The sequence below is a fragment of the Grammomys surdaster genome, unplaced genomic scaffold (genome assembly GCF_004785775.1).
Source record: "Grammomys surdaster isolate TR1022 unplaced genomic scaffold, NIH_TR_1.0 125941, whole genome shotgun sequence".
NCBI classification, from domain to species: Eukaryota; Metazoa; Chordata; class Mammalia; order Rodentia; family Muridae; genus Grammomys; species Grammomys surdaster.
The window spans coordinates 2,943,905-2,967,836 of NW_021620763.1; the positions used below are offsets into that span (position 1 = coordinate 2,943,905).

Genomic DNA, 23,932 nt, shown 5'->3' on the forward strand with positions numbered 1-23,932 from the left:
AGAGAGAGAGAGAGAGAGAGAGAGAGAGAGAGAGAGAGAGAGAGAGAATGGTCTTGAGTATAACAACAAGATGGCCACTAACAGAACTGAGCACGTTTCAGCCTGATACTGGTCATTTATGAGCACACCATGATATTTTTATCAACAACTCATGCCCTCAGATATTCTCAGACATCTTTGAGGGTGACCCTCCCCTCTCCTTCGGAAGCAACTCACCTCCAGTCTTATATTCAAGGTTTGCGTTTCCCTTGCCTTTCGAGGTGCGGATGTAACACGTGTAGATGCCAGCATCCGTGAGCTGCACGTTTTTCAGTCTCAGGGAAGCATTGCCAACTACCACTTGATCCGCAAACACCGCTGTCCGGCCTCTGAACATCTCATGCTGCTGTGAGAGGTCATCTTTGCCTTCTTTGAACTCATGGACAAAACCTTTGATGCCTTCTTTCAGCCACTGGATGACGATGCCGTTGAGTTTGATGTCAGGTTCAAAAGTGCAGCTCAGGGTCCCGTCCTCTCCAATGTTTCCAGCTGAGGTGAAGGTCGTGACCGTGATGAAGTGCTTGCCTGCGATTCAGAAGGACCCATACCAGTGAGGCTCTGGTACTTGGACAACCATGTTCTTCATTAATACATGTCGGACAGAGATGTCCAGATCAGTTAGAAGTAGAGAAGGAGACAAAAAGACATGGCTAGAAAGACTAGAAAGAGCAGGAAGAAATGTTGGTATCTACAGCAGATCTGTGCACAATAGCTTTTGTAAGAACAATGTAGCCAAACCCTCAGAGGTAGCACGAAGAAAACACATCAGAGCTGAGGAACTCTGGAATGTGAATATTCACATACTGGCTTTGGTCCTTAGCAGCCTTTTTTACCATAAGTAAGTCATGTGACTATTCTGGCTCTCAGGGGAATGGAAGGAACACTACTGTCTTGTCCACCTTGAGAGGTTATTGTGAGGAACAAATCAAGTGGGTGTAAACTTGACTTGCTGAACAGCAGTTACACAGGTAAGGTATTATGCTTAGCTAATCAGAAGTGACACAAAGCGATACTTCATGTTAGCTAATACAGCTAGTAATTCCAAAGAAAGTTCAAGTCTAACATGCAGGGACTTTGTCTTTCTTGGAATGATAAAGAAACTCAGGCATGGAGAAGGGAAGTGTCATGGCTGAAGTTCTAGTGTTCTCTACGTCATAATGAAGAGTGGTACTTAGTGATGTTTTGGTCCGAGATGGAAACTACCCACCTCGTCTGTTTGATCCTACCAGCAGAAGGAACATTGACTACGGTGGTGTCTTCATTCTACTGCCTCTTCTTTGGTTGTCCAGCCTACAGCCTACCTAGCCCAGGGCTCCTTGTACCACTTGTTCTGACTGATGGCACCTTAAGGTAATTAATTGAATATCTTTAATGACTCCCATGACACAGATGTGAAGCTAAGGAAATGGCCCTGGAGCCCAAGAGAATTATGGGACAGTTATAAGGAAAGGTGGGGAAGAGACCATGGAGAGTCATGCTGGCTGCTGAGGATAATGGCAGGAGATGCTGTCCCAATCTCTGCATATTCTTCACGTAGACACCTGATTTAAGCATTTAAGATGGTCCACACAGGCCTTTCTGACACCCACAGATGTCACCACCATGAGTCTTGGACACTTCTCAACAGTGTCAGCTTCCTTATTGGTGTTCCCACTGTGCATACCGTCCTCCATCCAACACATTTTAAATGCATTGCTCTTGCGGGCAGCTTTCTTAAAAGTGCAAGCCAAATACATCTGTCACCTAGGCACTAATTTCCCATGGTTACTACAGGCTCTGGAATGAGTTGCAGATTTCCCTGCCTGGCCTTCAATGCCAGGCACTGCCTGGCACGCACTGAATGCCTCTTGTTTCTGCCTGCCAGTTTCCTCTCCCACTGTCCTCCTTCATTGTGTGTGTCCAACAGTTTGCTGATTTTCTTTCTTCAATTTAAAGATGCACAAACAATTAGTACATGTTCTTTTTCAAATACAGAAGCAAGCATTCTAGACATAAGGGTGTCCTCGGCCCCTCTAGCTCATTAAGGCTCGGGATTGTCTAATTGACTCCAAGACCTTTGTAAAAGAGATGAGTGTAGTACATAGGAAATAGACCCAAAGACACCAAGCTAGACAGATTTGCATAAAACAAAAGATCAGAGGGCTAGCAATAGAAGAGTGAGTATAGCTAGAAAAAAGAGACAAGGAAACGGGTGTGCATAGGCTGGGCTGGAAGACGCTTTGGAGATCTGACAATGTGGAAGAAAAGGGATTTGGGGAGCAGCTGCCATGTGAGACCTTTTGTGAGAGAGATTTGAAAGCTAACTAGGAGAGATGGCAAAAGAAGACTGGGAGAAGAACACAACTCCCGTCTCTTGCCAGGCTTTTTCTTGAACCCTGCTTTGAAGATTCAGGCTTACTTTCAGTTATCTTTGTTTATTGGAAGGCTCAGGCTTTCATGGGCTGTGTGGTCACACTCCGCATCTTCACTACCCTGCTCATCTTTCTCCTGTCAGGAGTTCCGGCTCGCTGTCCCTGCTTACCTATGCTCTACTCTTACTAGAGCCAGCTGGAATGGCAGTCCTTCTGGGAAACCCTTTCCAGCCTGCCAAGGAAGAATAGGCAGATACACCTGCCCCATAACTCTTCTTTTCCCTTTACCATGGCAACTGCCTCCCTCCTCCTTGACTCATGTCTGGACTTAGCACTAATCTACAAGCTTTGTCCAAAGGGGAAACTGTTTCAGTAGTAACTATGGGTCTGATAATGTTTATTGCTCTGTTCTACAGAAAAATAATGTTTTATGAGTTTATGAATAAATGGAATTAAGCACAAATCAAAGCACAGTTTATATAATCTATCTATTGCCAGAGTAAAGAGCATTTGCCAAGATTCATGCATTTAAGTTTGGGAGAAATATTAGCCTTTAGAAAAGACAATAAAAATACATATGGTTTCTCAATGAAACCACAGAACAACTGGGCCTCAGAGCTAGAGAGAAGGTGACTGTACTTCATAAAGTGTCATCGAAGTTAATCTGGAAAATTACTTTTCAGAAAAAAAAAACCCACATTATTAGCACAATTACGGAGGAAATGAAAAGAAAAGGACATATCTCAATTTGGTAATTGTGTTACAGAATTCATTTTAATGTATCGGCCTTGAGCCCACAGGTAGGGAATCCACTGGCATATCTCCTAGAGAACTTGGTAATTAAAAATAGGCAGCTTCGGCATGCCTGGGGACCTGCTGCAGCTCTAGGTCATTTGAGGTTGCATTCATGATGTGGTATGAATTCACCGATCGAATCCTCATCCACAGGAAATAAAACCAGTGAGAATGTCAGCAGTCCTGAAGAGGTAGGCTTGCTTTGCATCCAGCCAGAGTCAACAAACGCTTGTTACATGAATAAATAAAGAGGTGAGTGATTGAACAGAACTTAATGTGCAAAAGGAGAGTCTGTACTCAAACATGGAAACACATCCTGGCTCAAAGAACATTATGTAGCCTGGCGTGGTGCAATTCTCTAGGCATTCTGACCACCAGAGGCTCCTAGGTGACTGCTGTGAAATGGACAAGAGTCCCTTAGAGACGGGGTAGAAGCCACTGTCTGTTGATAGAGAATTCTGTGACTGACACAGATTTAAATAGTCTCATTGGCCTCTAAGGTTACCCCCAAACTTCTCAGAAATTGGAAGACAGGGCAATTTTCTGAAAATGCATAATTAGCTCAAGAGGGCACCCTAGCTTGGTTTCTATTGCTGTAATCAAACAGTGTCCAGAAGTGACTTGGAGGAGGGAGGGGTTATGGGGCTTTGTTTCCAGGTCACATTCCACTGTCGAGGGAAGCCAGAGCAAGAGCTCAAGGCAGGAACCTGGAGGCAGGCACTGAAGCAGAGACCATAGACCAGTGGCTCTCAACCTTCCTAATGCTATGATGCTTTAATACAGTTCCTCCTGTGGTGGTGACCCCCAGCCATAACACTATTTTCATTCTTATTTTATAACTGTAATTTTGCTACTGTTATGAATCATACTATGACTCTCTGTATTTTCCTATGACCTTAGGTGACTCCCATGAAAGGATCATTTGATCCGCTAGGGGTTATGACCCACAAGCTGAGAACCACTGTTTCCTGGCTCACTTGTTCTGTTTGCTCAGCTACGTCTTTTCTAACTAAAACATATACGTATTTATATTTATTGTATCTGAGTGTTTGCCTACGTGTGCTATATGCATGTCTGATGCTCCAGGAGGCAGGAAGGAGGTATCAGATCTCCTAGAACTGGGGCTATGGAGAGTTGCGATGTGCTATGTGGGTTCTAGAAACCAAAGTTGTGTTCTCTGCAAGAGCAGCCAGTGCTCTCAACTGCGGAGCCGTATCCCCAGCCCCTTAGCTCCCTTTCGTATATAGCCCAGGTTCACTTTCCCCTGGATGGTACAAGTCACAGTGGGCTGAGCCCTCTTACATCAAATAGCAATTAAGGAAATGCCTCACAGACATAGCTTAATGCCGATTTGACCTGGGCAATTCTTCAGTTGAAATTCCCTCTTTGTAGGTGACTCTAGGCTTGAGTCAAGTTGTTGACAGCTAACACTATGACAATGGAGCAATTCCTGCCATAGCTCTGGTCACATGAGGAAAGGGACAGCAGACATCACAGGTGAGCAAGCTGTAGTCTCAACATAGTCACACAGGTGAGAAATGTTCAATTGCTTCTCCCCTGTAGGAGCAGGGATATTTGGGGGTGGGGGTTATAGGAAACATGAGGTAAACATTTCATAGAAATTGTGATGGGGGTCACTGGATAAAACTTAGGAAATGAACTGTCCTTTGACACATTGTAGTACAGGTTCTATACATTTCAACGGTGTAAAGCATACTAGAAGCCTTTATCAGAGTGTCCTATAACATTGGCTGGAGCGAAGCTGTGCAGAATGCAACATATCTCATGACTTAGAGATAGAAACACACAGCCTGCTCCAGGCTGGGATGATACCTAGGGGTAGGTACCATGCTACCCAAAGAGGAAAATGGGTGTGTAGCAGTTACTTATACGAAGAAACTAGGAAAGACACTAGGTCAGGAGAAGGAAAGGGAAGATGTAGGGATGTGGTAGTGTGGGCATCTGGGAAGATGGTGACTATATCACTGTGGGTCCTACCTCTGTCACTTTCTGGGTATGTGACACTGGGAAAGACCTTAATTCTTGCTTTTATGTGTAAGGTGAGAGTGCACCCTCATGGGGTCTCTAATAGGACTGAATGATACAATGCAAATAAGGACCTAATGATGCCTCTGACTTGTCATGACAAACCTTAAACCATGCATGTGAAAAACATTAACTCCAACTATCAAGATCAAGGCCTCGGGAGGTAAGAAAGGGATCTCTCACTGAATGATTTGCTCTTAGTGGCTCATTTTAAGCTACAGAAGTAAAAATGCACATCAGACCCATTTTATGAATGAGCATAAAGGAGCTCTGAGGTTAGTAACTTGCTTAATGACCAAGAAGAGAGGACCTAAGATTTAGAGGCAGGAAAAGAGATGAAATAATGCAAATCAAAAGAAGGTAATTAAAAGGGAAGACAGGTGGTCTCCCACTTATGATGGTTCAGTTTGTGATTATTAGAATTCATGATGGTATAAAAATGATATGCATTTAGTAAAAAGTATACTTCAAATTTTGATCCTTTCTTTATGTGCTCCAGTACTGGTGATGCATGGTGGGATACTCATGGTGATGCTGTCACCAGTAGTTCCCATTGGGCTACATGTTTTCACAGAGCCAATGAGCACATTCTGCAGTGTGCTGTATGCTAAGTATGCTGTTTGACAGGTTGGGTATATTAAATGCACTGGACTTGCAATGTTTCCAACATACAATTGGGACACTGGAATGTAGCACCATTATAAATCAAGGACCATCTGTATTAGAATAAAACATACTAGCAATTTCAGAAATGTATCAACACGCACATGGATGACTGTTTTATGATGATGGATGTATTAGAGGGAATAATATGTTTTCAATTAATGGCGCTGGGTCTACTGGATAGCCACATGGAAATATTGAATCTTGACCAATATGCGGTAAAATCCACTCTAGATGGTTTGTAAGCATACTGGCCAGAAGTAAAAGAATGAAGCTTCTAGAAATTTAGAAGACTTTCATGACCTCAAGGAAGGTAAAAAAAAAAAAAAAAAGTTTAAAATTGATTAGATTAAGTTCTGCATATGAAGGAAAAGATTGATGACTTTGGCTATGTTAAAATGAATACCATTTGTTCTTAGAAATCTATTAAGGAAGTGAAAAGGCAAGAAAGCCATAGATCAGGAGAGATCTGGTAACACTCATAGCCAGTTTCCAGCCAGAACTTTAAGTCAGAGAGAAAAAACAAGTGGCTAGAGACATGGCTTCCTGGTTAAGAGTGTCTAGAGCTCTTTCACAGGTCCTGAGTTTGGCTTCCCATCTACACTGGGCAGCTCACAACTTCCTGTAACTCAGTTCTCTGGGGTCTAGCGCCCTCTTCTGGCCTCCTTGGGCACTGTACTCATGTGCACAAACCTATCCTCAGACATATAGCCACATAGTTAAAAGTAAAAATAAAATCTTTTAAAAAAATAAAACCAGAGAAACTCAATTTTAAAGTAAGCAGAATATATTTTTGATGATAAGCAAAGTGGGTAGGAATGCTGATGCCTTGTATTAACAAACACACATATAGCAAGTCTAAGATAGTTCAGGCCTTGTCATCACTGTTTAATAACCAGATATTGGAGGATAGTGATGTAGGGAAGAGGCAGATGAAAACATAAAGACTAAAATCATGAAGTGACAGCTTGGCCACAGACCAAGTTAAAATAAGTACGTTGACCCTAGTCAGGAGGTTTATGGGAAACAGCAAACAACCAGCCTTAGAGAAGACAGCTGCTGGCCTAACTACATCGTAATTAACAGTATCCATAGATGTTCTGGAGATGTTCTTCCTATCAGAAGAGGGACGGGAGGGCTTCCTGCAGCTGACATGAGCTAACTGCCTTTGAAGAGCAACTATTGTGGCAAGTGTTTCCTAGATGGTGTGGCAGTCATAGCCAGTTCTCCCTTTACCTAAGGCTCCTGTTTAGAAGGGACTTAACACTACGGAGAGCAAGTGTCTGCTTTGAAGTATTCTGGAGAGAAATCCTGTCTTTATCAACTCCCAGTGAGTGAGAAGTGTCCTTCTCAAGTCCCATCGAGTGAGAAGGAAGATGGACGCAGTGTGGACTGTGGTTAGATGGCACATACCTGAAATGCCAAAGCCAATGATGAGTGCGATGGCCCCAGCCAGGATGATGATGATGTTAATAATACTGTGGGCAGAGATGGAGAAACAGCAAGTCATTTCTCTGTTGTATCTGACACAGTGCCTCACAATTGCCCCATATAATATACACTATCTAAGGCATTCTCAAGCTTTTCTCCCTCATGAGCTCTTCCTAGAAATAGATACCTTAGAAAGAAGTCTCAGTGATGCCACCCCATCCCATTGGAGGTGATGCCACCTCATCCCATTGGAGTCTGGGCACAGGTGAAGAAACTTCCCTTTCATCTGATAGTGTCATCTCACTTCCCTATTTCCAGATCAGAGAAGACCACTGTTGGAGTCAGACTGATGGTAATATCTTTCCACATTGCCCAATGGCACATGAGGAAACTGTGTGTCCAACTCAGCTTTACCCTTATCAACTCCGCCAACCTTCTTGTATTATTGTTTTCCTTTCTTGATTCTTTCTGGAGAATTTCACCTCCTCCTGGGCGTGCCTTTCTGACTTTGTTATCAATTCATAGCTGGTCTACTATGCCTGTAAGTCCTCAGTGACTGTCTTCTGCCCCTTATTTTAAATGAGTGGGCTGGAGATGTATGACGTAGCAATGAAGCATGTGCTTAGAGCTGTACATCTCACTTACTGACTCTTCATCCTTCCACAGGCTGCCTACAGGAGCCCACCTTTCACTCTACATCTGTTCTTTGAGGACTCTACCTCTTGGTGTAAACCCAGGGTCCCCTTAGCTCTTACCCATTGACCCTTTCATCCTTCCCTTCTAGGCCATCTCTGTCCCTTTGTGTCAACTGCTAATCTGCATAACACTTTCTTCCAGAGAAATCACAACAGTAGGGACTCACCATCCTTCTTGTCCATCATTCCAACCACTCTACACTTGCTCTTAACCTGCCTGCAGGACCTCTCCCCAAAAATCCACTTCCGAAGAACAGGATTTCTTCCCGGAACCCTGTCTCCCTAGCTATTTCCTTCTGCCCATTTCCACCTTTCTCTTAGCTCATCTCCATTTCTTTGTGTTGCCTGCCACCTGACAGAAGCAATCTCTGTCTGAGAACCCTCAGCCACCATACTTTTTTAGGATCTAAAGTGGGCAAGAACAAACAAAGAACAGAACTACTCGCTCAAAAAAGACCAGATATCTATGCCATGAAGTACCCCAAACATTATAACTACAGATGCCTGGATTCCCGTGCAAAAGCAAACATGAATAGCCAAGACAATATGTCCCCTCTAAAACCTGGTAAAGCTATTTCAATAAACCCTGATTAATTCAACTTAGCTGATGCATAAGACAAGGACTTCAGAATAGAAATTATGACTATGTTTGAAGATATTCAAGAGGATATGAACCAATTCCCTAATGAAGACTGGGAAAACACAAACAGTTAAATGAAATATTGAAAACATTTTAAGACTTCAAGTCATGAAAGTAGGAATAGAATCACCAAAGAAAATCCAAGCTAAAATAAAACTGGAAAAGAAAATGTAAAACTTAAGAAGTCAAACAAAAGCCACAGAGCTTCTCAGATTACAGGACATGGGAGAGACAATTGCAGGTCGTGAAGACAAGGTAAAAGAATGGACACCTTAGTCAAAGAAAATGTTAAATCTAAAAAAGTCTAGGCACAAATCATCCAGGAAACCTGGTACATAATGAAAAGACCAAACTGATGAACAGTAGAAATAGAGGAAGGAGAAGAAGCCCAGATTAAGTCACAAAAATATTTTAAATAAAATTATAAAAGAACATTTTCCCAATTTAAAGAAAGAGATGCCTATCAAGGTCCAAGATGCACACAGTGTCATGGATGGGCCTGGTGGTATTTGCATTTTGAAGTAAATTCTGCTCTCCTGGGAGGGGCTGTGGACAAAGAGTGAGTCACGTACTCAAGTGACTTGTGAACCAATCCCCTAATGAATAAAGGAGCCAATCACTGGGTGAGTAGGAGAGACTTCCAGGTTGGAGAGGGGAAGAGAGGAAGAGGAAAGAGAGAGAGGCCTTTTGGATCAGGGATAGCATAAGGGCAAGATGTAGCTGTTCGTGTCTCCTGGTTTCATGGCAGATCCACCAGGATTCGTCACCTTAGGAATTAGGTTTATATGGTTTACAAGATTAGGATTCTAGTTGTTGTGCCCAGAGATTGAGTTACCATTGTTTCTAAACTAAGTTTGTGTGATGTTTTTCTTTTTGTGGCGACTCAACTGGATTCAAGAGAGAAAGGTACAGCAGCAAAGCGTGAGTTTGCCTGATGTGCACCACAAAGGCCATGGGGGATTTGAAGCAACGGGGTGTGGTAGATCTGGCCAAGGGAAATTAGCCAGTTGGGTGGAAAAGTCTCAGGGGCCCTGGGCCAGAGGGTCTGCCAAGATGAGAACACCCCGCTTGGGCCATGTGGCCCACCGGTGCTGGACATAGCATGGGAATCATGCTGTTCTTTTTTATAATTCCCACATCACACAGAATACCACATGATAAGACCAGAAAAGAAATTACCCATGAAACAGTCAAAACACTGAATGTACAGGACAAAGCCAGAATATTAAAAGCTGCAAGTGAAAAAGACAGTACAAAACAAATAGCATGTAAAGGCAGACCCATTAGAATAATGCTGGACTTTTCACTGGAGACTCTGAAAGCCAGAAAGGCCTGGAGAGATGTTTTACAGATTCTGAGAGACCATAGATGACAGCCTAGACTACTGTACCCAGCAAAACTATCAATTACAATAAACAGAGAAAGAAAAACATTTCATGATGAAACCTCATTCAAGCAGTATCTAACTGTAAGTCCAGCTCTACAGAAGGCATTAGCATTAGAATGAAAATTATGTCAGAAGAGGCTTACTACATCCAAGAAAATACACAGACTAAATACTCTCAGAACAGTGCATCAAAAGCTGGGAGAGGAGGCACACCACCATAACAAAATAATAGAAATCAATAAACACACCTCATTGATAACCCTCAATATTAGTTAATTGATAACCTGAAATACTAGTAAAAAGACAAAGAGTAAGAAATTGAATTAGAAAACAGGATTCACTTTTCTGCTGTATCCAAGAATATAGTTTATCATCAAGGATAGATACCACCTCAGGGTAAAATGATGGGACAAGCCATTCCAAGCAAATGGACCCAAGAAGCAAGCAGAAGAAAGTATGTAATATCTGACAAAATAGATTTCAAACCAAAAACAATCAGAAGAGATAGGAAGGGATACACACATGCATTAAAGAAACAATCAAGGGGATATAGCAATTCTAAACATTTATGTACCAAACAGAAGGGTGCTGTGGTGGTTTGAATGAGAATGGCCCCCATAGGCTCATATATTTGAATGCTTAGTCACCAGGGAGTAGCACTATCTGAGAAGGTCTAGAAGGTGGGGCCTTGATGGAGAAAGTGTGTCACTGGGGGTGGGCTTTGAGGTTTCAAAAGTCCAAGCCAGGCCCAGTGTCTCTCTCTTTCTGTTGTTTGTGGATTCAGATGTAGAACTCTCAGCTACTTCTCCAGCACTATGTGTGCCTGCTTGCCACCATGCTCCCTGCCATGATAATGGACTAAGCCTCTGAAATTGTAAACAAGTTCTCAATTAAATGTTTTCTCTTTTTCATAGTTGTTTTGGTCATGGTGTCTCTTCATAGCAACAGAACACTGACTAAGAAAGAAGTAGGTACCAGGGAACAAGGTATTGTTGCGGCAGGCCTGACTGTACTGCTTGTTGGCAGAACATGGATTTAGGGACTTTGGATTAGGAAAGCAGTTGAATGCTTTATGTGGGGTCTTATTGGGCCACACTAGTAGGAGTGTGGAAGACAGTGGGGCTGAGGGTGACTTGCATGGAGGAGGCCTGGCTAAAGAGGTTTCAGAAGGGAAGAATGGTAATAGACTATTCTTATGATATTTTGAATAAGAATGTGGCTGTTTTCTGCTCTTGTCCAAAAAATTTGCCTGAGGCTAAATTGAAGAGTTTTGGATTAATGGTGTTTGCAGAGGAGATTTCAAAACAGCCAGTATTAACTATGTCATATGGTTATTAGTGGTCACACTTATCCAGATCTATAATTAAAAGGATTAAACTGAACAAAGAAAAATACAAAATGTACAGTTTGAGGGGAAAAAGGGGCACCAGGAAGTGTAATGAAGCTAAGCCCAGTGCTCAAGGAGATGAAAGGCTAGATATTAAGTGGAATAAAGGGAGTGGTGACCTCAGGGCTAGGCCCCTCCCAGATAAGCTTCCAATTTGTGAGAAGGGAAAGCAAAGCTTAAGTAGTGAAGTTCATAAAGAAACACTGTTGCAGCCAAACTCACACTGACCTGGCACAGAGAGAGTGCGTGACTTCAGTGCCCCACTCCTGTGTGTGAGGCCACCGCCTCTGTGTTTGTTGGATTGTCCCTTTCATCTCTAATTTTTATTCATTTAGATCTTCTCTCCTTGTCCTTTGGTTGATTTGGCTAAGGGTTTCTCAATCTTCTTGGTTTTCTCAAAGAACTAACTCTTAGTTTCTTTGATTCTTTGTATTGTTTTTGTTTGCTTGTTTCAGCCTTGGGTTTGGTTATTTCTTGCTCTCTAGCTTTTTGGGGTGTTATTTATTCCTGTTGTTCTAGAGCCTTCAAGTATGTCACTGCGTTATTAAATGAACCTAGCAGACATCTGCAGAAAACTTCACACAGACACTAGTGGATTCACTTCTTTCTCAGCAGCTCACAGAACTTTCTTCAAAATTGACCACACACTAGGATACAAATTGAGTCTCAAAAGATATAAGAATAAAATGGGTTCATGCAGAAATGAAGGAAGTTAAAAGCTTCTTAGGAATGAATGAAAATGAAAACATAACCTACCCAAACCTATGGGACACATGGAAGCACACAGCAAACTCATGGGACACAATGGAAGGAAGCACACAGCAAAAGTAATACAGAGACTCAAAGAAACTAAGCGCTAGTTTTTTTGAGAAACAAAGAAGATTGTAAACCCTTAGCCAAATCAACCAAAGGACACAGAGAAGATCCAAAGGAATAAAAATTAGAGATGAAAAGGGAACATTACTGTAGCATGATACTTATTCTGCTACATTGTATTCACAGTGGAGCTAGGTGATTAGGCAGTAGAAGAGGAGGTGGAGCTGGGAGAGAAAGAGAGTAAGGGGAAGGGAGAAAAAGAGGAAGGGGAGGAGAAGAAGGAGGCTATCAGTCATAGAGAACCACGAATGGATCGAAAGCTGTCCTGGGTAGCAACTTCTATCAAAAGGTTAGATATTGGGTAACAACTCTAACTGTGTGGGCATCTTGTTGACTGAGCATTTCTAAATATATAAATCCTTTAGATAATCATTAAGCTTTAAGAGTCTCATTTCTATCTGGTACTGTGAGGATGGCAGATATTGTCTGGGGTTCAGCTGAGCTTTGTGGATGCAGTGTGGGAGATTGGCAGAGCCATCTCCCATGCTGGTGTCTCGTGGGTGCCAGGGCCTGCGCATCTAACTAGCCAGAGCCCCAGCCAGAGCCAAGGAGCAGTGGGAACATGGTGGCTGCCTGGAAGCAAGCCTGACTGGGTGCTGTTTTCTAAATATCACTCCAACACATTACAACAAACACACAAGACTCGCACAGGTTTAAGCCAGACGACGGAGTGCCAGCACTAAAGGGAGAAAGTGGACATGTCCAGCACCACCCCCCAAGCCCCATGACTGAGAAGCTATCTGCAACTGATATCTGACTGGAAAGGAAAGATCAGTTTTCTTCAATGGAGTCTCACTGGGTGTAAAAACCACACGGTCGGGCAGGTCCCATGCCCAGCAAAAGACAAATTCAGTATTTCTGTGGACTTTTTGTTTTGTTATGCTTTGTTTTGGCAGTTTTTGTTATTAGTCTTTTGATCTGATTTTTGGTTTTGTGGGGCTTTGTTTATTTATGGTTTTTGATTTTTTGGAGAGAGAGAAAAAGAACAAAAAGTTGGGTGGGTAGGGAGGATCTTAGGAGGAATTAGAGGAGGAGAAAATATGATCAAAATATATTTATGAAAAAGTGTTTTTCAGTTGAAAAAAAAACACATGTTTAGTATGCTCAAGGCCTTAGGTTCCAAGCCTAACACTACAATTTAAAAAAAAAGTGTGTGTGTGTGTGTGTGTGTGTGTGTGTACACACACATATATTTTTTACAAAGTTTAGAGTTTTAAATAATCAACTAAAATAGAACAATAAAATTATCCACAATTCCATAATCCAGACACAAACACTGTTTGATTTTTGACATGAATTCTGACAACTGTTAATTAACAGATTAACAAATGACACTTGAGATAGAAAATGCTAAATAAGAGTGTTGTTTACATGTCCTGTCTGCTTGAAGTGTGTGATAGACATGTTGTCCCACACACCACTTACAGCTTATATCATCCCACTATCCAAAACCTGCATGTGCCTCGCCTCCACGTTATGACTGACATGGAGACTATGCATCTTTCCTAAAGTCAATTAGCAAGGGGCAGAGCCAAGGTTAGACCCTGTCTCTTAGATCTGCACTCAGTTACTTTGTCTAGTGCTCCTCAGAGTGGAGGCTAGCAGTGGGGTGTTGGGGGGGGAAATGTCCTTCTTTTATACTTAAGCAGTGGTTATCAACCTGTGGATTGAGACCCATTTTGGGGTGGGGTTCACTGACCCTTTCATAGGGGTCCCCTAAGACTATTAGAAAACAAAGATATTTACCATTATAATTCATAAAAGTCTCAAAATGACAATTATGAAGTAGCAACATAAATAATTTTATGGTTTGGGGTCATCACAACATGAGGAACTGTATTAAAGGGTCACAGCATAGGGAAGGTTGGAAACCACTGGTGTAGGGTAAGCCATGCTTCAAGAGGACATCGGGTTTGATATAGGCACAACAGAAGGCACAGGTCAAGGGGTGCATTGGCAAAGCCGTTTCTGAGAAGCTCGCCCTCTGCTGCCTGTCCTGCCATGGACAGCATCAGGAGTGGGCACTCAGAGGCTGGTGACTCACATACTCCTCACACCTACACGGCGTTATTCAACAGGCAGGACAAAAGAGAGCAGGGAAGCAAAGAATGATGTTATCGACCGAGAAAGGATGCACATAGCATGTTACTTTCTGTACTGAATGAGCTCATTGTACCTGCCTCCCTTTGGCTCAGGATGGGCCCATCACAGACAGCTGACTTTCGAGGAAAGACTTGTCAACAGTGGCCTTGGAGTGCAAGCCCTGCTGAGGTTCAGCCATGGGGCAGTAAGAGATACTCTTAAAAGCAGGGCCTCTGCTAACCATAAGACCTCGGTGACCACTCCCCCTCTCCATCCCTTACCCTCCAGGCCTGAGAAAATAACTAAGTAAACTGAAAGCAAGAAGGACCTTGTGGCTCACCCTGACTGCAGCCACTTGCATTTGTGAAGGGGTTTCACTTCCTTTGACTATATGATAACCTTCTGAGACTCATTCCTTACAAAACGGGATACGAGCAATCTTCCATTCACTTTACTTACTAGAAACATGTCATAGTTTGCATATATTTACCCATCTCCAAGTCCTTAGGCTAGTACCACAGAATGTGACTCTCTTACAAATGGGGCCATTGCAGATGCAATGAATTCAAATGAGATAAAACTGGAGTGGGTGTCCTTCCAAAAAGGAGAAAATAAGCTGGCAGTATTGTGTATACCTATTATCCCAACTAGTCCAGAGGCTGAAACAAGGGGGACCCCTTTTTGCTCAGGGACCCAAAACCAGTATATGCAACATAATGAGACAGTTTCAAAAAGTAAATTAAGTTTAAAAAAATTACAAAAACATATACACACATACACGTAGGGAGAACGCCAGGTGACGGTGAAGGTGGAGAGGTATGATTTGAGGAAAGCAGGCTGGCAGTCTCCAGGGTCCAGGGCAGATGGAAGGAATCCATTACCTCTCCTCACTCTCAGAAGTAACTAAGCTAGCAGTCTGGACTGTGAGGCAACACACTTACTGTTGTATAAACCACCCGTTTTGTATCACTTCCCTAACAAACTAACAAAAGCATTGTTTTGGGACCAAACAGTTGCTAGTTCACAATACCCAAAGGGCTATCCACACATTACTTCTTGCTATAAATAATTTTTATGTGTAGCTATTTGCTACAAGTCCATTCTTTTCAATTTTGTTATTATTTTATCATTTATTAGTATTAAGTTATATGTGTGCACACATACATATGTGTATGTATATGTGAGTACACCCAATGCTCGAGTTGGTGATACCAGTGTTTGAGATCCTCCTTGAACTGGAGCTATAGGCAGCTGTGGGAGCTGGGAACTAAACCTGGGCCTTCTTCAAGAGCAGTACACATACTTACCTTCTGAGCTATCTCTTCAGTCCTATCACTTCGTGTTTAAGATTTTATTTTATCTATTCTGAAAAGTATAGAAGCAGCTGGGCAGTAGCCAGTGAGTTGAGTCCTGCACACTCACCGTCTAGTTACCTTTCACTGTTATTGTCATGCAGCCTGGAGTCATTTGAGAAGGGCATCTCAACTGAGGAATTCGGATCAGACTGGCCTGTAGACGTGTTTGTGAGGGATTGCGTTGATTAATTGATGTAGGAGGGCCAAGCCTTCTGTGGGCAGTTCCATTCCCTAGGCTATATAAGTAAGCTAGCTAAACATGAACCTGAGTGAGCCATATAGCAAGCAGCATTTTCCCATGGTTTCTACTTCAAGTTCTTGCTTGAATTTTGATCCCACCATCCCTCAAGGATGGCTTATAACTAGGAAGGTGAAACAAACCCCTTTTTCCCACTAAGTCACTGTTGATCAGTGTGCTTTATCACAGTAACAGAATGAAACTGGAATACTCACTGAGGTGGGAGGGGGGATGGAGGTTGTGTTATTCCCTTTAAGGAGCCGAGCCCATCCCCATTGCCCTAGGCCTACATGTGTCCCTGAACATCACCACAGGACTTTGCTGTCTGTCTGTCTGTCTGTCTGTCTGTCTGTCTGTCTGTCAGCAAGTGCTCTAAGGAGCCACCTGCAGTTTTGTTTTCTTTTTCTAAACTTGTAGTCTCTTGGGAAATTGGTCAGCCTCCAGAGTCTTGGAGAGAGAAGCAGAAACTGTCAGCACAGCCAAGCTAAATCTGTTGCTTGTTAATTAAAAAATACACTTCTCCTTAGTCCACTGTACTGGCTTGTTTTGTGTGTCAACTTGATACAAGCTAGAGTCATCAGAAAGAAAGAAGCCTCAGCTGAGTAAATGCTTCCATGAGATCCAGCTGTGAGGTATTTCCTCAATGAGTGATCAGTGGGGGAGAGCCCAGCTCATTATGGGTGGTGCCACTCCTGGGCTGGTGGTCCTGGGTTCTATTAGAAAGCAGGCTGAGCTTTCTTCGGTGATGAACAGTGATGTGGAAACATAAACAGAATAAACCCTTTCCTTCCCTACTTGCTTCTTGGTCCTAGTGCTTCATCGCAGCCTTAGAAACCCTAAGACAGCCACCCAATTTGTAATGAAGGAAGTCTACTGTCTTATGATCCTTTAATCTCTCAGTCATTCTCCAGGGAATTCTGTGTATCCTACCGTACATATTGATGCCCATAAGCCTTTTAAAAGAGCTGCACACACGCACCACACTCACTCTACTTAATGAAACCAGTGATGAGAGCTGAAGACTGGTGTCAAGTCTCTCAAGTGTGCTACTGATGGAGAAAGGTGTTGGGTCTAACGGGAACTCCCAGACCCCTCAAAAGGCACTGTTGTCCCCAAATGACTGCCTGGGCTCAGCTCAGGCAAGACATAGGAGGATTGCTGGCAGAGAAATAGAGTCTTACACGCAGCATTTCTGAGAAATCTGTGAAATGGGTTTCTATCTGCCCACTTCCCTTATCTCCCCTTGCCTCCAGTGAATGGGGCATCTGGCTCTCTATTGGTGTATACCTGTGGCACATATCAAAGCCCATGCGAGCCTCCGGTCTCCACTGTTATTCTAGTTCAGTAGGATTTTATTAGTGGTCTTACTTAAACTGTCTTGGGGGCGCTTTCTGGGGGCAGAGTGTTCTTAGTATGTGGAATAAGAAGGAAGTGGGCCTACAGCTGCTGTGGTAGTTTAGCACTGTCGGGGAGGGGGGGGAGCGGGAGGCACGGACAAAAATGTTTAATGCGAGATGATCTTACCTTGTTTTCTGGTTTTTACTTTGCCAGAATAGTTTCCAGAAACAACATTGGAAAAATATTAATGTAAAACTCTATGTTCTAGAGGCCGGACAGATGGCTCAGTGGTTAAGAGCACCCAGAAGACCCCCATTCTGTTTCTAGCACCCACATGGCTGCTCACAACCACTCATAATTCCAGTTCCCAAGGATCCAGTGCCCTCTTCTGGCTTCTGAGGCACGCGCATGGTGCACAGCCATACATGCAGGCAAAACACTTATACACATAAAAAAAAAAAAAAACCCAAACCTACAAAACTGTCTTCTAACCTGTGTGCTAGAATTAACAGTACATTTTTGTTAGAGACTCTTTAAAAAAGGGCTCAAATGATAATCAATATTTTGGGGAGACTTGCTAATTTATTAACATTTTTTCCCTTGTGGTTTTTCAAGACAGCCCTGGCTGTCCTTGAAACTTGCTCTGTAGACTGGGCTGGTCTCGAACTCACAGAGATTCGTTTGCCTCTGCCTCCTGATTGCTGGGATTAAAGGTGTGTGTTGCCACCATCCAACTCAACTTATTAAATGTTTATTACTTATATTCACTATATGAAAGTTGTAGTGTTAGGAGAGGTGGATAAAAGACAAAACTGAGGTAAACAGAGTCCCTGTCTTCATGGAGTGCTCATGGTTTAAGTGAATGTGAAGACAAAGGCCAAAAGGAATAAAACTAATGTCTCACTTTAACAAGTAGGCCAGGTTATTCCAGCCTGACCTTAATGGTTTCTGGTGTCTTATACAGACACTAGGGCCTAACTCCTAATGACCCTAGGAGGCTTGGGTGGCCAGTCTTGTGAAACAATGCACACCATAAAACTTACCACTTAACAAAATAGCAAGAAGTCAGCCTGGCTAGCTACCCAGCAGGAATGTCACATAAGATTAAGACCAAGTAGCATCATCCCCTTTCTGCCTGGCAATCCCCTCTCCCTGGGAGCTTGCCTGCTGCCTCTTTGCAGTGTGTTTCAATGTATTCTCCCTCTGTCTTTTCATGTGCTGGGTAAATTCTTTTACCTCCTTCTTATGCCTTTTGCCTGACACTAAATTCTAACACACACACACACACACACACACACACACACACACACACGGGAGTGCCCATGGGCATGCACGCACACACATAATTTTAATAAGATGCAGAATGTGTTGAAGGCTTTGGTGAAAAAAACAAAAAGGGATCAAATTTCCACAGGAATTCCACGGAGATAGGGACTATTTAAGCCAGGGAAAACACAGAAAATCAAAAAGAATTTATAAGCACATTTCCAGAAACTGAAGAGAAAGATTTTACTCAGAAATATATTTGAATGATCCATGTTACTACACAGAGCCTGTCCCAGGTGGAAACACACAGAGAAGGTGCCATTTGACCACACTGGTGGGGTTAGGACCTTGGCTCCTCACTTCAGTGCCTGGCTGGGAGGTGCAGAAGCCTTCCAGTGAGGGGCCAGCTTTGCAGCATCTGCCCTGCCCCAGGACCCGTGTTTAGTTGCTTTACGTGTCTTTGATCCTATGGCTGCTGCCTTCCACAGAACTTAAAAGAAATTGGGCATTTGTTCAAATATCTTGCATGAGTTCCTGAAAGATCTCTCATTCTGCAATAAAGTTAATGAGGCTTATAGAGGGAAAGTAGGGCAAAGGACGGACCACTCAAAACCCAGGCAACTTTGTAATTGGTCCATCATCAGATACAGTAACCCAAATTGAAGACAGTGAGCTGGAAGCCAAAATAGGCATCCCATTAGTACCAGACGGTGCTTCCAACAGCATTAAATATGCACAGAATAATAGAGCAGGTACCCTGGCTGTCGGCACAGGGAGCCAGTGAAAGCCTTGAGAAGCAAAGTACACAGAAGAAGTGAGCCATCAACATGTGAGGCTGGGGTCGTCAAGGGGGCGCACGTCTCCAGGGAGGTGGTTTCAGTCGCAGGCATTCATTCAAAATTAAAGAGAAAATGAAATGGAAAGCCATGCAGAGCCTTTCCCACTGAGGTTGTTATTTTTCTATTTCAGCTTTTCTTGCATTGGGAATAAATCTGCGTGAAGCAGCACAGCTTCCACATAATACTGTCACCAACTCCTGCTTTCTAATTACAAAAGAGCTTACTCATGTTCTAGAAACACATTTTACAGCAGACCATATTGCTGTAAATATTAAAATATAAACTAGGACAGAGACCCCTATCTCTGAAGGATAAAAATTTCAAAACATCAGAGGTCGCAGGTCTCAAAATTTGTTTCTAAATTAGCACACAAATAAATAGGCTTCATTATGTCATTGCCATATTATTCTAGTTAAGCTCCATTGTCAACTTGATGAAATCTAGAATTGCCTGGGAGGTGGCCTCTGGGCATGCTAGTGAAGGATTATCCTGACTAGGATAACTGGAGTGGAAAGTCCTGCCCACAGTAGGTGGTTCCATTCCCTAGGCTGGAATCCTAGATTGAATTAAAAAGGAGAAAGTGAGCTGAGTAACAGTGTGCATTTATCACCCTCTGCTTTCTGATGCTGAAAGTGATACACAGAGCTGATTCAGTCTCAGTCACTTTTCCTTCCTTGAGTGATGTGCAGCCTTGAACTGTGAGCTAAAACAAGCCCATTCTCTTTCAAGTTTCTTTTGCCAGGGTATTTTATCACACCAACAGGAAAAGAAGCTGAGCCATATATGCTGTCATTTTTTGTGCAGCCTTGAACTGTGAGGTAAAACAAGCCCATTCTCTTTCAAGTTTCTTTTGCCAGGGTATTTTATCACAGCAACAGGAAAAGAAGCTGAGCCATATATGCTGTCATTTTTTGTCCTCTTCCCTTACTCCCTTCCCTAGCCCCTTGCCTCCCTTTGACTAGTGTTCTCTCTTCCTGCATGCCTTTTTTTTCCTGTCATGTCTATTCTATTATCCTCCCCCCAAACCTTTATACTTCCCACCCCACAATGGACCTCTTTGTAGTTTTATGACCTATACCTCCATCCACACCCATACATATACACACACGCATATAAAGCTTAACATCTAGAGAGAAACATGTTGTAATTGTCTCTCTGATTCTGGGATACCATGCTTAGCATAGTCATTCCCATCCACTTTCCTTTAAATGTCACGATTTCACTTTCCTTTATGGCTGAACAAATCGTTGTGTATATAAACCATATTTCCCTCAAACACTTGTAGATAGACATCTAAGCTGGTTCCAGGTCTTAGCAATTGTGAACAGTTTTAACACACGAGGATGTGCATGCATCTCTGCAGTAGATCTGAAAGTTGTTTGGGTATATCCCCAGCAGTAGCATAGCTGGGCCATAGGCAGTTCTGTTTCCAGGTTTTTTGAGGAGCCTCCATGATGGTTCCCATAGTAACTGCATTAGTTTATGCTCCCACCGGCAGTGAATTGGGGATCCCCATCCCTGCCTTTGTTGTCTAAAGGCCTTAGCTCTTTGTCACGTTCTGTGTTCAGTGTTCTATGCACAGGCTGTTGTTCAATCCTAATAACAACACTATGTGACAAGCAACACCCCCAGCACCCTTTCTTTTCATGTGGGGAAACTGAGTCTCGAGTTAAGTAACAGATCTCACATTCACAGCTATGACTGTGTAAGGTTTCAGGCCTGGGGATTCTGGTTTACAAGCCTGTGCCTTTGGCTATTGGAAAAATGACCCATGTGGAAAGTGGCCACAGCTTGGAAGGCCCCCTTGTTTCTACCCGTGCATATCTTCATCAGCTTCTTTTGCGGAAAGAAGGGCTTTTTGGAGCGGCTGCATCTCCTGTGGAGACCTTGACATGTTCTTTGTTTTATTCCCGTATGAATGGTTCCTGTTTCCTCCCTAAGCCTACAGACTACATTCCTCATGGGTCATCTGCTTAGCTCCGCTTGCAGAACTGAAAGTGTTTAGAACTCTGAAAGCTAGGTTAGGTTGGCAAATGTAATCAATCTGAACAATGCCACTTAAAAACAGTATGTGAAGGAGACTGAGTAAATCAAGTTGAGGACATTACTTTGATTTTCTCATTAGCATGAGGAAGAAATAGCAATTGTCCTTCCATAACCCTCACTCCTGATGCTCTACACTGAGCTACCTGACCATCAGCGCACTCAGGACCGTGTGTCTGTACTGAAAAGCAGAGTATAACGTCTGCTTACATGGCAGTCACATTGTATTAGGCATCACACATAGTCTAGAAATTTGCCTCAAGTGTTTGAAAGGATGGGTATGCAATACACAAACCCTGTGCCATTTTCTGTGAGGAACCTGACAGATACAGCTTTCTAGGGAACTAGATGTTTCAGGGAACATCTATTCTAGAACCAATCTATTCAGAATTCCAAAAGACCATGTTTTTAAAACACTATGTAGTACAAAGCACTGTGCTTCAAGGGGGGGAAAACAACCATATTCTAGGTATTTATGCATACCAGCTTGAAGCTTCTGAGCCCTGATGATGGTCTACCTAAGTTCCCTCTCCAGTGCCGAGGAATCCAGGGTGGACAGTGTTTGTGGATCTCTACTGTCCCCCCCATTGTAAGCCTTTCTAATGGTGAAGACAAGATCAAGCTTTGATTTAGGAAACTGAAAGTAGGACTGAGAACAGGCAGTGAAAGGTCATGATCTTGGAAGAGGAGGCGTTGTAATATGGGACTTGGGGAGTCTGCGTGGAAGATGAAAGACATCCCATGCAGCCTGTCCACATTGTTTTAATGGTGGTGGCTGGCCAGGTTTTGTGTTTAGCAAGGCGATTTTAGGAAACAGCATGCATGAGACTTGACTGCTGTTCACTTATGGGTTCTCTGTTCCCTCTAGCTTTCCTCAAAACTCACAGAATAGTATGGTGGGGTTGCATAGGCCCCATGATTACATCGTGACTTGGCTCCCAACATCACAAATCTAGGGAGGGAGACATGGCCAGAAAACGGATTTCATTTTGCATGCCAACAGCTATCTGATTGATGGGTAGTGGTGGCCCAGAACATTGTGCTGGAAAAGATTTCAAGGTAGCCTCAGGGCTCCTGGGGAAGGGTGCCAGCCATGATAAAATGTGAGCATGCTGGCCCTATGGGTGTCAGCTGTGGGTCAGCAACAAGATAAACAGTACTTTAACTAGCTGCAACTAAAACCTGCTAGAATCTTAGGCTAGTTTAAAATAAATGTAGCAATGCTCGCTGACACTCTGTGCACATTTTTTGGCACATACTTAAGAACTCTGACTGGCACATGTAGTTAGAATGGGGCTTCCCAGCCTTGGCACTGTGAATTACTTGGGCTGGGTAAATTTTTTTGGCTAGGAGGGTTACAATTCAGGGCATTGTGGGGTATTTGAAACCAGATTCCCTGACTTCTCTCTTTCAGTCTTTAACCTTTATCCTCCTGACAGCCAGAAATCTTTCCCATACACAGTCCCATTAGAAAACATGTACTTTTAAGAAGGAAGACAACTGTAAAGGAGAGTAAATACTTGCTGTGATCTTTTTAGTCTTTGAAAGATGCCATGTGGGCTTGTTCTCCATGACCCTGGAAGAAACAAGGCTCCTGGGTGACAGTTCCAGGGGACAGATTAAGACTCATACAGAGCTCCCTGGCACTAGCCTGAGATGGCAGCCCCTCATCACTAGATGCCTTGCAAAAGCAGATTTGTAACATCAGATAAAAGACAGAAAATTTGAATGTCCATTTATATTGTTATGTGATCCTGTGATTTTAGCGTCCCCGGGATCTGTTCTGACCTTGTCTTTGTCACAGTTCTGTATTCTGTACATACCTCACACTCCTGTTCTTATTATAACAGTGACAACTGATACCTCATTCAGCCTCCACAACTGTGTGAGGCAGGAAGCAAGCAGAGGTCTAAGGTAGAGTGTCTCAGGACTCTTCCTTGGGATATCAGAGCAAGATTAGACATTGGTTGAAGAGCCCATCATCACCTTTAGCCTTTAGCTATTGTATGTAAGTCTAGTATTCTGTAAACACTTGCCAGCCATGTGCTCTGCACAGTTATAACCATTGGAAGGCCCCACAGTTATCTACAGATTAAGAACAGCATTCATCTTGTTTGGCAGGTGTCTTTTGTCTGGGACTGTGAAAGGAATGCTGAAAAGGGAGTAGCAGATGGAAAATTCCAGAACAGTAATAAGCAAGTACCTATCCCTAGACAATATTTGAGTTGGCAGTGGACCTGTCCTTCTCATCGGTAGGCCAGTTCTATTTGCAACTGCCCCCTGATTGCTGTGAAGCACATATGTCATTGTCCTGGTAGTTTCTACCACACAACCAGAGACAGACAAAAGGCAGTGCAAGCTCTAGTCCTTCCTGTATTTCCTGTTCTCAATGCAGGGGGGTGAGGAGGGGGTAAATTCCAGAAGATTCCTTCAGCAGGATAACTGCCTCCATTGTGCTTAA

General features: G+C 43.1%; 1 protein-coding gene across 1 annotated transcript in view; it reads right to left on the bottom strand.

Annotated features, from left to right (window-relative positions):
• Vtcn1 (V-set domain containing T cell activation inhibitor 1) overlaps positions 1–23,932 on the bottom strand; it is a 62,743-nt gene that overhangs the window by 12,126 nt on the left and 26,685 nt on the right. The window contains exons 2-3 of the mRNA XM_028753039.1: positions 7,308–7,372; positions 217–564 (exon numbers count right to left, since the gene is read on the bottom strand). Of these exons, the coding sequence (XP_028608872.1) occupies positions 217–564; positions 7,308–7,372 (413 nt within the window). The remainder of the gene's footprint in view (positions 1–216; positions 565–7,307; positions 7,373–23,932) is intronic.